This window comes from Rissa tridactyla, chromosome 7 (assembly GCF_028500815.1).
Source record: "Rissa tridactyla isolate bRisTri1 chromosome 7, bRisTri1.patW.cur.20221130, whole genome shotgun sequence".
NCBI classification, from domain to species: domain Eukaryota; kingdom Metazoa; phylum Chordata; class Aves; order Charadriiformes; family Laridae; genus Rissa; species Rissa tridactyla.
In genome coordinates this window covers 55,697,949-55,712,872 of record NC_071472.1, presented here as the reverse complement: position 1 = coordinate 55,712,872, position 14,924 = coordinate 55,697,949, and the positions used below count along the sequence as shown (strand labels likewise).

The window sequence follows — 14,924 nt, the reverse complement described above, 5'->3', positions numbered from 1 at the left end:
TCCTTAACTGTTCTCCTGGTCAGGGATTCTGCCCTGCCCCAGCCTGCTCCAGGGTAGGGAACCAACACTGCGGAAGAGACGGGGGAAAAAAGATGCTCAGTTTGATGGCATCTCATTCTGCCCCAAACCAACATGTACCATTTCAAAATGTTTAAAAAAAACCCAAACACTAAGAACAATGTGAAAATTAACACAGCAGGGAAAAGAAACAAACCAACCAAAATACCGTATGTGTGTTTTGCTCAGTAGCTGTTGGGGTTGACGCAGGGACGTGTGTGTGGAGCAGGAGGCAGATGAAACCAGTGCTCTGTGGGAGTCCTGGGCCCTGTTTGCTGTCTGGGTCAGCAGCAGCCCATCAGTTTTACTAGAGAGAAGAATGCAGTATCTTTGTAAGAAACAAATCTCCAGCCAAATTCCTTCCTGGTATAACGTAACTGACGGCTGTAAAGTTCAAAAAATTGCTAATCGTCTTACTGAGAGGGTACTGAGCTGAGTAGCTCTATATCGAACCAAATTTCTCCAAAGTGTGATGGGATTTGGAGCTGATACTTGACAGAAAACCATGACCCCCTTTTGCTGTCTCTAAGTGATAATGTCAAGGGAGAGGAATTTTTTTCGTATTATCCCAAGTGTAAGGTTTTTCATTAAGCCATCTTAATTCCACTAGTAAAAATTACACTATGTTCTTGTCAAATGGAAAAATATCTCCTAATGACACTTAACTTTATTTCCAACAGGGGCAAGCAGGTCTGACTGGAGAGAGGGGCATTAAGGGATTTCCTGTAAGTGATGTACTTGCGGGTGTGTGCAAGACAGATGGGCTTGGTGCTTGCCTGGCACCATCAATACCACCTAGCTGGGCCGCAGCTGGTTCAACCAGCTCTCTCAGGTGCAATGCTTAGGCCAACTGTCTCCAGCTTAGACGTTTGTTCAGTAGGCAACCTCACCTTAACGTATTCCCCTGCAAATGAAATGAAGCACAGTCTTCCTGCACGTTAGGCACAGTGATGAAATGCGGTGATCAGGAAGGTATCACACCAACAGAGGAGTTGTGTTTTGCTTGCAGATCCCCTCTAGCCAAACCTTGGCGGACAGAAGCCCCCTCCCTGCCTCGTGAGGTTCCTGGCTCTACCAGAGCCCAAAGGCGGGCACTGTTAACCAACCCAAAGTACATCAGCTGCTCTCAACTCCCTCTTGTGCCTTGCTCTGCTGAGCTGAGCTGGAAACCCTCTAACGAGATTATGAGATGTCTCCACATTTCATGGCACTACCTGAAGAGATGCACACAGGAGCTGTCTCCACTGGCACATATGGCCAGGGTGCAAATAAACTGGTGGAGATGCAGGTTGCTGAAAGTGAGCTAGTGGAGCAAGTTGAGTTTTTTTGTCAGGCACCATCCAGAGAGGTCCTAGGTCCTCTGGGAGGTTTCTCTACTCTCTTCCTTAATTCTACCTCATCATTTTGTACGATTCACATAACCTTTTCTTCAGTCCTTCCTCCCATACCCACCCTGCTTTGCGGGTATCTCAGGGATGTCCAACAAGTTTGAGGAGCCCAGGCATTTCCACTCTATTTTATTCACCAGTTTGTTAGCCTTGATTTATGTTTAGCTTGTGGTTTAATCTCTCCACGTCATCCGTTCTTTGGGAAATGCATGAACTTCCTGGTTAGGGGAGCAGCATCAGATCAATGTTCACAGCACATAGGGATCTTTGTTCAAGAAAAGCTTAATGAGCATCTTCAGAGGCAGAAAGTGATGTGACTAATTAATGAAAGCAGAAGGGAGGATTTTTATATTCTAAATCAAAGATGAACACGTGCATGTCTGGGGGAGGGGAGCGGTATTTTTATCTTGGTGTTTTAGTCTAAAGCATTGCGCTTTGAGAGCTTCATGAGATGTATATATGGAGTCTCGTTGCGGGCCCAGGCCATGGCAGCCAGCCCCTCCTGCACCTTGGTCACTCCTGGCCAAGTTCGTCAGTGTTACCAATGGTGATGACCTCTCGGGAGGCTGGTGGGAGCCAGGACAGAGCACTTTGGCCCTTGGCGTGACGTGCCAGAGAGTCAGTTTGTTTTCTGCTGGTGAAATGCTTCTGCCTTTAATTTGTTCCTTTGGAGGGAAGGGATGCAGGTGAGCCTGGGCAGGGTCCTCAGTCACATGAGAACAAATTTCTGTTTCTTGTCTGTTTTAGGGCGAACCAGGAAAGAAGGGTGAGGATGGTGATAAAGGCGCTGATGTGAGCATGCATTTCTACTGGTTTTCCTTTCCTTTTTTTCTTTTTACTGTGCTTCAACAATATTCCCTTTGGCAGGATGGTTTGTGGAGGGCAAGGGTCCTGTGCGCAGTTAAAAGCGCAGAGCAAGAGCTGATGTGAACCCTGGGTTTCAACTCAATACATGCTAGAAATCCTGGTCCTTGAGGTTTCCTTGGCCACATTGTCAGCTGCCCTTCTCGCCTTGCTCTCTCAAAACCTCAGTCCCCAGTGGTTGTTCTGCCACACAATGCTGCTACAAGGTAGAGAATTACTCCCCCGCTGTCCCTCCCATACGCTCAGGGAGAGACTCGGAAAAGCTCAAACTGCATGTGCAGAGAGAGAGAGCTGAAGTTCTTACATCTCTGCTCTCCCGCCCTAAAATACTTCCCAACATCTATCTGTCCCTTCGAGCCCATATCTAAGGCAACGGGGGCAACAAACTACAGCTTCAGTGTACGTGAAAATATGTGGACAGTCTTCAGGCAGGATATGGCCCAGCTAGGAGCTCTGTGGGAGGCAGGGTGAAGCCCATCAGGATGGGCTTGCATGCCACCGTTCCAGCTTGTAAGGGAGCAACAAGATGGTGCTAGTCGCACGTCCCAGTTTCCTGGTGTACCAACAAAGAGAAAGCCCAGGTAACTCACTGGTGTTCAGAGTATATGTCAGATGAGAGCAAAACCTGTTCTCCAGGTAGTTCAGCATAGTTGTTAATGTAAGCTGCACATTACAAAGGTTTGACAGGAATATACACCCTGGGTTTGGCCCACTGCAGAAGCAGGAGCCAAACTGGAAGGCTTGGCTTTGGGTCAGAAGCTCTGCAAAGATGGGGTGTAACTGAGCAGCTCTTCCTTAAATAGGAATTTCTCCTGCGTTCCTACTTAACCCTTACAGCTTATCTCCCCTTTTACATCTTTTCTATTCCAAATGTTCACACTGCATAGTTTGGCATTATGGAGGCAACACCCTGAACAAGAAGCCTATTCTGTGACATATACCAATGTTAGTTCTCTTTTCCTTCTTGCAGGGGGAAGGCGTTCAACAACTTCGAGAAGCTCTGAAGATTTTAGCTGAGAGGGTATTAATTCTTGAGCACATGATAGGAATTCATGGTAAGCGTTGCTAAGGTTTTCTTTTCTAGACAGCTGGGGGCTCTGTTCAGGCAGCTGCTTGATGGTTAAACATCCTCCCAGTCTCCTAAACTCTGTCTAGTATCTATTAAAGCCAGGTTTTCAAAACTAGGTACCAAACATGACTTCAAGTATGCTCAGAACTGTTGAGGACCTAGAGCTTCCACCCACTGTACTAGTTATTCTGGCTTTACAGTAGCAGGTGAAATGACCCCCACAATAATTTCTATTACCATTCAGAAAGCCAAGTCACGAGCATGAGGCACAGATCACCTACCAGCTTCCCAGGGAGCTGCTTGTTCAAGTCTTTAGGCCAGATCATTTAATCCTGTTAATAGTGTCTCCCAAGGGACTTTAGCACCACGAGGCCCATGCCTTGTGTAGCACTGTATTTTACAGAGACAGCCCAAACAGTGCTACGTGTTACCCGGAAAACCACTCATTCCTAAACAGCTTGTGATTCTAACTTACATAAAACCTATTTCGCGATCTGTTTTAAAGAAAGTTTCACGTGTTCATTGTTCAGATAGACTTTAAGATTCTGTTGAGGCTATTTGTCATCACTGGTACAGTGCGTGGCATCATCCCTTAATGAGTGTTTTCTTCCCTTAATCAGAGTATGGGCTTGTGCAATTGTCCCAGATCAGAATTCTCCCTTTGGGCTACTTGAGGATCAATTTTCTCACAGCCTCCAAAAAGTGGCTGTCCCAATTTTGCCCCTTTCAGAAACACAGTAGAGGCAAAACGTTGTTTGGATCTACTATCAGCCTGTGAGAAACAAGCCTGTTCCTTGGCATTGACCAAGTTCCGTAGCACTTTTCCTTCTTATATTTTCCTTGACACGTGGAACCTCATTCCTGGCCTCCCTTGTAAATCAAGCTGCTCACACCTTCCTTCAGATTGACATCCACTTTTATTGCGAAGTGGCCTCTAGATATTGATTTACCCTATGAAAATGCTAAATAGCTAAAATGTCCAGCAGTTCCTAAGCAACTGATTTTAAGTGTATCTATTACCGGGCAGTAAGGCAGCACGCTCCCAGAGCCCACAGTCCCCTTCTGGAGCCAGCACACTGCTAAAATGAAAATGCCGTTGGGCACTTCAAAGCCCAGGCAGTGTCAGTGCGCGGTGCCAGGCTGTATGGCTGAAGTGGCTTGGGTGTCTGCCCCACTCTCCATCCTTCACTGGCCTTGTGTCTTTTAGAGGCCCAACCTACCATTTCCAGAAGCAATAGGCAGCAACAGCTCAAGCTTTTTGGGAAATCATGAATCATGAACCCATGATTTAACCACAGTCACCCTGACCTTACGTCTGCATTAATCCTAGTTTGCTTCATATTTTCATTGGATTTGATAGACCAAGGGCAGGACAAGATGGTTTTATGCTTCTTTGCTTTGAGATGGCGGAGGTACCAGGAGGATGCCCAGTAGATTACCCAGGCAGCCGTCCGTGCCTAGCTGCTGGGTTCTCCGGGTAAGAGAGAGAACTGGGTTCCCCAGTCCATAAGCACAGTGCAGTGTATTTACGGGACCCAGGGCCTGGCCCTCCATTGTCTTTTACTTTGTACCTTCATTTATTACTGGTGTAAAGCAAAAAATCATCTCTTCAGGAAGCTTGTATAGACACTGGGGCTTGGACTGGAGGAATTCACACAACTTTGCCCCTGCAGAACTGCCTAGTTTACCCATTTTCTACATTGTCTGTCTGGCAATACAGCAGCAACAAGGCATGCACTCCTGTCATTTTGAAACAGTCACTTTGGAAACCGTCTTTACTGACATAAATGTATTTTCTGTTATTGGGGATGGAGACGAGTTATTTTTACCCATGTACACTTCTATACCAGTGGAACTGCATCGGCAAAATGGATGTTCTTAAACTGTACAGTGTAGTTAAGGCCATATTTAAACACCTGTATTGTATGACTTTAAATAATTCCTTTTATATCCAATAACTAGAGATAATTATATTTTTACTCTGTGCTTTTGAGATAGTTGCATTCTTTAACTCAAGACATATTTTAGGCCCTACAAAAATACTGTTTAAAAAGAGAACTTGGAAAGTAAGGCATTTTTTCCTTGTGCAATTATGTTCATCCCTGTATGTGTATATGGTTAAAAAAAACAACAAACACAAACCAGAAAAAGACATAAAATAACAAAAACAGAATCTCCCTGAGCACAGACCTCCCTGCACTGAAAGGCACCACACAGGTTTAAATCACCCAGCGCCAACTATCTGGTCGTGTTCCCATCGGAGGTGTTAAGGATTTGACCACAGGTTCCTGGGCAGCCCAGCTCAGCCCAGTTTAAAGACCCACGCAGAAATGCCAATCGCATGCTCTCATTTTCCGAAGAAACTTCACAATCAGTGTGGTTTCCAAAACCACAGCCACCCAAGCAACACGGCAAAACATACCAGCAAACAAACCTCTTCTCTGTGCTGGGAGGGCAGTTTGAGATTATCTGGCCTGGCAAACTGTAGAGCGCAGCCCAGCAGAACACACGAAAGCCCAAATTGTTTGGCAGCGTTTACTTCCAGTGAACGCAGCACAAATCCTCCGGCAGCCAAACGCTCGCTTCAACCAGAAATGCTGCCTCCTGGGATCAAACCAAGGCTGGGTCTCTGGCCTGTGAGGTCGGGCTCTTGGCAGGGAAACAAGCAAACATCCATCTCTGACGGCAAAAGGAGGAAGAAACTCGGGCACTAAAAATGATGAGGCAGCATCAAGTTATCAGCATCTGTTGCTGACTGCTGGGAAAATAGAAGAGTGGCCGTACTTAAATGTATATTTAGCTTCTTGGGGCAGGACACTGTGGGAAGAGGAGGTGTGTGTTACCAAGGCATGCTGGGAGAACAGACAGCTAATATTTATTCCCAGCTTTATTGCTAATTTGGCTGTAGCCTAGGGTGGATCAATCCTTTTGTTCAATCTTTTCAGTGCCTCAAAATGTCCTCCTTTACAAGGAGTGAAATGGTACTTAAATCCCCAGGAGCATCACTTCCCAGTGACCACTTGGCCTCATCCTTCGATAACAGGAATCTGTAGGCAATGCTGAATAGCAGCTATAGCCCGAGCAAATTTATAATCAATAAAAAACAGCACTTTATAAATGGAATTACAAATGGGAACAGGACCCGCTGGGCCACGTGCAGTAAGAGTACTTACCCCAAAGAGTTTAGACAGAGCGGAGGGGAAAGACCTAATATTGGAGTAGCGTGACGGCAGCAAACGTAGCTCCACAATTGCTTGGATGGAAAGACAACAGGAGGGATGACAATTCTTCCAGAAGAGGTATCATTCAGAAGGGCCCATTTACTCTTTCCTTAGCCTCCCCTTTTAAATAGCGCTCTCCCGTGACTTTCTCTCCTTACAGACTCTTTATCTTCCATTGAGCCAGGCTCTGGACAAGACGTGATCCCCGGCTCCCCTCTGCGAACCAGCATCAAGATCAAACGTGGTGGACCCCAGCAGCCGCAGGCCTACCAGATCCTCTCTTCACTGCTGGATGACAGTGAAGCCAAAAGGAGAAGCAATCGGATGAAGTAGGAGCATCTGTATGTTCCCTGTGCCTGTTCACCAGTTAAAGATACAGTATCCCAGTGCTTAATTGCAGAGTGCCAATGAAGTGGGTAGGAGGCTGCAGTGTAGGCACCTGGGTTTCCTTACCTGGCCAATGCTACGCCCTTATTGCAGGGAATGTCTTATCCATAGCTCAGAGAGGGTCTTATCAACATTCTTCTTGATTTTGTTGTTTTGCCTTTGGAATACCAGATGGCAGGTATCCTCAGAAGCTGTCTACAGAAGTGACACCTCCTGACCGTGTCTCAAGAGTTTAATCCTCCCCTTGTTTCCTCACTGCCCTTGAAAGTTACTCAGTTGAAGCGCTGCTTAACTGGCTGAGACAATCAATCCCATCCAGCCTCAAAGCCAAGCCTTAGCCTTGTCCATTGGTATAGTTGGTGGCATCTGCCTTTGTTTCATGTGGTGGTGTCGTGCTGGCTTCCAGCTGAAGATACCACTTCCGCAGCCGTTAAAGCATGACCTGCAAGGGTTTCTTCTACGCAAAGAACAAACTGGAAAATTCAAAGAATATTTAGAACTGTTGCTCTGAAAGTTCAGGTTACTCTTTGGACTTTAGCATCAAAATCTTGGCTTTTCGTGTTGCTAACTGCATGCGAGTGGCATTATTTCTATTCGTGGTTGGCTAAGCAAGGACTTTTGATGCAAATGTTCATGGCAACATTGGCTTTCCATCTATCTTCAATGAGATTAGACTGTTTCTGTGAAAATACAGAGCAGTCGTACGATGGAATTCTATGAGAATTTTCCCATATTGTGTTCAGCTTGTGCATACATCCAGAGAGAATTAATTTAAGTGGTAGCAATAACCATTCACAGAAAACAATATTTTGCAATAGTTTCTTAATGCTACATCAATAAGGAAAAATGTTTTTGCGCTGTTTCGTTTTTTTCTTGTGAGCAAATCCTTGCCATTTGAATCTGCAGTGGCAAATCAGAGCCTAAGGAATTAAGAGCCTTGTCAAGAGCTTATCTTGCACTGGGAGTTAAATACAAAGTCATTTTACTTTTTGCAATAACTTCTTATTTTGGGGGAAGTCCCAGCTCCAGGGTTAAGACGTTGAACCTGCCCTTCAGTGACAGATGAATCACTACACCTGCTGCGCAAACCAAATCAGACAAGTTGATGCCATTCACGTAGACAGTGATTTGTGTTAGAAAGGGTGAGACTAATCAACAGAACCAATGGTACCTTTTTTTTTTAATTCCCCTTCCCTCCTCCCCCTTGTTCTGACAGTTTTCAAATTCAGCCCTGGACAAAAGTGAGCAAATTGAGTTTGTGTTTGGCATTTTATGGCGTAAGTCAGGTAAACTGGTCACATTCTATCTGGTTCCGAGCGCAAGATACAGCTAGCTGAAAAAGGCAAACTGTACTGCTACAATATTTCTGCCAAAAGCTGTTACAAAGACCAATAACTGTGTGGTCCAAGTATTCAGCAACCCTTGTCACACAAAGTGATCTTCCTAAGGCACGTGGTACACTGGAGATGATGCTAAAAATGAAGGAGCTCTGCCAGCCCAACATTAGCCACACATTAAATTAACTTTCCATATACACGGTAAACATTGTAGACCTACAGAGACAACAGAACATCCAAATCTTTCCTCTGAAGAACATTCTATTTTCAGAAATGAACAGGCTACGGGCTACTTCAGGATGACTGAATTCACCATATGTTTTATTTGGCCCTGTTCTTCAGAAATCCAACCATCCGTCTCAAAACAGGTGAACTGGCGTAAGTTGATGTGGAGCAAGCACCAGAAACTTGTCCTCCTACAGAAGCTTTTTACTGCTGCACAGCTACATACCAAACCGCCTTGGTTTAAGCTGGCTTGGAGGCTGCAGTAAACGCATTGACTTGCCCTGCTTTTGAATCCCCGCACGGCTTGGCTACTGCCGGGGGGGAGCACATTCAGCAGCCAACCCACGGAGTTCAGGTTGTACTTCCGTATGCTCAAGTTTTCCTTTGAACATTTCAAAGAAACAAGCCCAAAGTGTTACAAAAGTTTGGGGAGTTGAAGGCGAGGTACAATTGGGTGCTCTCTTCCCCCAAGACTCCAACGTTTGAAGCAAACACAGAGTGTTGGCGAGAGCTGATGCTTCAGGCTCCAGCATTCCTTTGCCTGCCCGTGCTCCGAATTACAGCTGGAGCGTGATACGGTCAGAAGACAAGGAAACAGGTAAAACTGCCCGAGTCAATAAGGTTACTGACCTCAAACAGTCATCCTGTATTCAGAATCCTTTGGGGAGAATGAAATAAAACCTCATGAATGCATCTTAGTTTCAAACCCAGCACTAAATTTTAATCCAGTGCTAACTATAATGACATTATGTGCATAAAACATGCTGAATTAAATCAGTGTCTTAAAGAAGGCTGGCAACCAGCTCTCGGCCTAAAACCTGCCACAAATACAAACAGCTCAGCTTTTCAATATCCAGTGAATGACCAAAGTGCCGTACAGCAGCCCATGTCCCGCTGTTCTGACATATTCTTGGAATAATCTTTCCATTGAAGAATTAAACACACACAAAAAAGGTGTTTTCCCATTTACAGGCTGATTACTATGTAGGAATTGAGAAGTACTTGATTACCTCTTTGTAATAGGGACCGTTTTGGTTTCGATGACATGGACATTACAAGACATAGCTGGTGGCTTCCAGGAGAGAGCGCCGTGTGCCAACCAGGGGGTGCTGGAAATCAGGCCCTGGAGACTGAGGAGAAATCACAGTTCAGTCCGAACGGGTGCGCTGGGCAGGCTGGTGCTACCTGTAGTTGCTCGCCACATTAACAAAGTTTCCTCATGGCAGTTTTGGGAACTAAACTAAACCACAGCAATCTTTAAAAAGGGAAATGGCAAAATTTTATTTCACTGGGCCTGTAGCTACAGGGTTGAATTTGGAGAAGAGGGAGTACAAAAGGGCTGTTTTCACTTCCCTGACGTTCTGGAGCCTTCACACTGAATTAAAAGAGAAATTTTTCTTCCTCCAAGTTTGTCTGCCTGAGTTCAAAGCTATTGCATTAGCTGATGAGTACTCTCTTCAAGGCATTTGTATTGACTAAGATTTTGGATTTAAAATTATTTAAAAGACATTACTGGCAAGATGAAAGGAAATTTAATGGAAATTGTTTGCAATAAATCCTGCCAAGTCAATTGTCAAAAGACTGGTTAGGTTTGGGTTGCAACGGTTTTAATTATTGACTTTTCCAGATTTCTGTATGAGCTATGTAATTCTTTTCTCCCCACACTTCTTGCTTTATTTAGCTACATCTCTCTTTTATGCGGTACTGTATCTTTAATCTGGGTGACAGTAGGATCATACCAAATGACTTTCTCTCTCAGCTGGGGTTCCATTCCTCTCTGCTTGCACAAGGGTTGGACCACACTGTTGTGCAGTCCCAGTTTAATTACGTTTTAAAGGTGAGCACAGCCTCACACGCTGACATTAATGATCCTCATGACTAAGCGAACCACTCCAACCGCATTTTCCATCTTAGGCAGGATACTAAGCTTCATTTTAGCCAGGGCACATAACGCATCTTGCCATGTCTATGTAACTTAGAGAGTGGATTTATTTGGAATGCGCGCTCATTTAGAAATATATTTTAATTGAAATGTTTAGTGCTTTATCTTACATGCATACTGTGCAATACCATAGTGTGTTCTTTTCCTTTTTTGTCCTAAGACTTTTTTGAAATTGTTAATGTTTCTTTGAGTTCCAATGTGTTTTTGACTTGGATCGGTTCTGGTAGTGGTAACGCGTTTTCCTTGCCTTGAGCTAACCAGAAGCAGCAGCAGCACCTTGCACAACCAAAAATCTTTGCAATTCGTGCACCCTGACGCTGACCAGCAAGCCGGTGCTCCCGGGAGGTGGAGAACGCTTCTCTCCAGAGTATCGGATGTGCGCTTGCTGTAAAGAATTGGTAGCAACCCAGGGAAATAGGAATAAACTACAGAGAAGAGCCCTCACCTGCTCCCGCCAAACTCCACAGTAATTTTGCTGTCAATTTTGAGAGGAACCGGCCATAATAATCAGATCCTGCTCTCCAGCTGGCAGGGACTGGTGCTGCTTTCAGGGGGGCAGAGCGCAGGGCTCAAAGCAGCTTTCGGAGAGTTTGGCTCTGGGACTGGGGTTCAGTCCCAGTCTCTGCCACGAACTATTTTAATGTAGGAACCTGACCACTGTGACAAAGGCTTCTGAAAGACAATCAGCTTCCGGAATTACCGCTCGATACAATTTATTGGAAATCCATTCACCTCCATGTTTACAGCCTCTGTCTTATTCGAGATTACATTCCATTCAGGTTTTTGGTGGTATAGGGGTTTAAACTACTCACAGTTTCTGTGATTGCATTGAAACCGAGCAATTCAAAGGTGCTATAATTGTCCACAAAGCACATTCCCGTCCATAAAAGGAAATGTCAACTTCTTCGCTAGTTATTTTACACAGTATTTTTTTTTATTTATATCAGTGTGTTTTGTATGTGTGCAAATGGTCCCGGCTTCTCTCATTGTAATAAGCTTTACAACCATTTGGTCTTTTATAAGGCAGCCATACGCAGTATCTTGCAATCGTGTAATTTCTTAACTTAGAGCAAGAATAAATCTCATCTGACACGATGAACTCATTTATGGCAGGCTCTAATGTTTGTTGTAAACACAACCTGTTTGTTCCACCTCTTGCATGGTTACTTAGCTGTTTTCATATTGCTATGTTATTGTTCAAAATATCTATTTCTCTTTATTTGCTATGGGTTTTGTTACTGTATATGGAATGTTTTGTATTCAGCATTTTCTTACAGAGCAGAGTGGGAACAGTATTCAAGAACCCACAAATACCAAAGACCTTTCATGTAATGCACTGAGAAATAAACATACTGTAAATGAATGTGATGTCAGGTCTCCTGTATTGACAAAGTTCAGAGCAAGTTCAAGCAGACTGCATCCTGAAGTGAGACCAACACACTCTCTTTCCTGCTGTCCCAGCTTTCTCTGCCTATATGTTTGCAGGTCTCTTAAAAAACAAGATTGTGCAAAAAGACCCTGCTTCTGGTCCTCTTCCGTGGCGTGGGGGGGCAAAAAGGGCTTCCCTTAACTCAAGTCAAATTTGACAGTTTCCTTGGTCCTTGGCCATGATGGGACTGACTCTTCTGCAGATATTGCTAGAGTGCTCCAGCAGGCACGACTGCCACCTCAGAGGTTTGAGATGTGTCTCTAGGACACACTGAGTCACCTCTGCATTCCCAGCCACACTAACCAAATACAGCGGCATATCCTGCCTCCACAGTGAGCCATTTAATTCCTAAAGCAGCCTAGGTAAGCCTTCAAGCAATGGCAACTTTGAGCATCTTGCTTTGCATTGCAGAGCGAGGTACTACGTGGATGTGGCAGCCTCTTCCCGCAGGAGCAGCCCTCCTGTTCCCGCAGGAGTTTTAGGGCAGCAGCTGAAGGGATGGCCGCTTCCCCGCAGCTGAGGACGGGCTGGCTGTGGCCACTGGTGTGATGGGGAACAAGCCAGAGAGAGAATTCTGCAGTGCTTAAGAGTGTAAATTTAGAGCACGAGTCTGGTGAGGAGCGGCTGAGGGCGCTGGGAGTGTTCAGCCTGGAGAAAAGGGGGCTGAGGGGAGACCTTCCCGCTCTCTGCAGCTCCCTGAAAGGAGGGGGCAGCCAGGGGGGGTCGGGCTCTTCTCCTAAGTAGCAAGCTATAGGACAAATCTGTTGTTATTTGCAACTTGCCTCACTTCCTCCTAAGTTTCCTTACAGTTCAAGGCAGTCAAGTTGGCTAATCTTAGACAGCAACAGCTGCCCAGGCCCCCCCCTCCCCGCCATCCCCTGCCACCTCCTGGGCATCTGCCTCCTCCAGAAGTGGCTGCGTTTGCCCACTTGCGCTTTCTCTGAATTTGCCTCTGGGTTTATGTAGACCCCCTGACTCGTCACCTCATGTGTCAATTCAAACTGGTAGCAGAGGATGTGGTTAGGGACTTTTTTTCTTTCAAACCTTCCTACTATGGGAACAACTACTAGATTTAGATGCAACTACCTGTCTGTTTGCAAAGGGCGGCTTTGCTCTGCGTGAGCCTCAGCTGTAGGAGAGGACCTGGGCTGTGTCTGTCAGCAACATGACAGTTCTAGTTTCTGAACTTGTTTTTTTATATGCTAACAAAAACAAGAGATATGTAAATCACAGCCAATTTTTTTCCCCTACTGCTCAGATTGCACTGCAGATACGCAGATACCAATAGTGTAGCAAAGTCTAAGTCTTGTAAACACCGGGAAACGTCCGCAGTGTCAAGGCCTCTGCTTCATACAGCTTTTTGCATCACTGATGAGGACATACTCAAGGTTACTTGATGCCAAACATTCCCATGCAGCACTTCTCCTGGTCTCTCAGGGTGTATTTATCTTGGTTCTTGTGTCCTAACACCTCCAACTGATATATTTATCCTTGCAAAAAGTCCTCCGAGGGAAGGCAGTTCTGTTAATCACTACTGTACAGATTGGGAGTTGCTGGATAAAAGGCTAAATTAATTTCTCAGGACGTTTGTGGCTGCGCTGGCCTGCCAAGCACCAAATTAGCATCAGGCCCATGTTGGTCTCTGGGCCATTATGGCCACTGATTGTAATCAGAGCAAGGGGAAACGGCGCTTTTCCTAACGCTTAACGCAGCACAAGAAAAATCAATGGTAGAGTTGAACAGATTGAACTTCTAGCAGGAGCTGATTAAAAAAATAATATATATATATATATACACACACACACAGAGACAAAACACAGTTACTCTTTAAACACACTGTGTTAACTCTTCATTAACCACACGCTCAGCAGAGCAGCAAGTTGTTACACAGCTTTTTTAAAGACAGTCAACCATTAACACCACAGTAAGAATGGCTCCGACAATACTGCTCTCCACGTCTCAGCCTGTTGTACACAACCGGGGCAGGGCCACCAGGAGTACCCCCGCCCAACGCAGCCTGAAGCAGCGTCTGTAACCCATCCGCACAGACAACGCCGGGGACAGGGAAACAGCAATCCTGATACGGGAACAAACTATTCCTAACCTTCCCAAGCAACACTATGGCCAGAAAGGCAGCTACAACTCTGTACGTATTACAAAGGAAAAGTAAATGGGGAAATTACATTATCCTATTTATCTTTGCTACCTCTTTTAGAACAGTGTGTCTACAGTTCACAAAAACCTGTGACAAGTTGGTTCAAAGACAGATTGGAAAATATTTGACTACTCCAGACTTCAGCAAATAATTTGCTTGGCTTCAAAGAGCGACTGGTAGCTGATCAGGCGCAGCTTAAGTTATCTCTCAGACTCTATGAGAGAGGCAGAGAGAAACAGCTGTGCCAGAGGGCCCCCACCCCTTAGGACAGGATCAAGCACCCTTAGCCAAACCCAATCCCCCCCTTTTTAAAAAAAAAAAAAAAAAAAAATCCGCCTGACAAATGGGATAGCACACAGCTTTTGCAGCCTAGCAAGGAAAAAGTGTATTAGCCACTACCCGGCAAATAAAAAACAATAGGGCACTCTTCTAAAGACGATGATAATTAACCATTGTAACAATTTGCCAAAGAATGTGGTAGAGTTTTTGCTACTAGACATTTTTCAAATTAAGAGAGGACATTCTCCTTCTAAGTAAGTGTGTGTGTGTGTATGCATGTATATATTCCAACTCAAAGAAGAATTAATTCAGCAGAGCCAGACTAGATAATCAAACTGGCAGAGTCGGTGATTGCAAAGTCGCCGATGCCCATTCCTGACCCTGCCTGTATTGCGCACAGCACAGCTCGGCGCTATACGCCATCTGTACAAATGCACCAGGGATGGGAACAGGAGCCGTGTAGCTTCCCACTAACGGATGGCTGCCCTAAGCACGTCTCTAGGACACACCATCTTCGTGCAGCACCCAGACGGGTCTAGGCTATGACAACTGACAACCCAGCCCGTGGGAA

The 14,924-nt window shown here is 45.2% G+C and overlaps 1 protein-coding gene across 13 annotated transcripts in view; it reads left to right on the top strand.

The window, feature by feature from the left end:
• COL26A1 (collagen type XXVI alpha 1 chain) overlaps positions 1–11,974 on the top strand; it is a 194,873-nt gene extending 182,899 nt beyond the window's left edge. For 10 of the 13 annotated variants that reach the window (XM_054209273.1, XM_054209272.1, XM_054209269.1 and 7 more), the window contains 4 exons: positions 738–782; positions 2,193–2,237; positions 3,280–3,364; positions 6,760–11,973. In XM_054209273.1, the coding sequence (XP_054065248.1) occupies positions 738–782; positions 2,193–2,237; positions 3,280–3,364; positions 6,760–6,932 (348 nt within the window). In that variant the 3' untranslated portion in view covers positions 6,933–11,973. Of the gene's footprint in view, positions 1–737; positions 783–2,192; positions 2,238–3,279; positions 3,365–6,759 lie in introns of all 13 variants that reach the window. The other 3 variants (XM_054209263.1, XM_054209264.1, XM_054209267.1) reach the window with 3 other exon arrangements.
• The last annotated feature ends 2,950 nt before the right edge of the window (positions 11,975–14,924 follow it).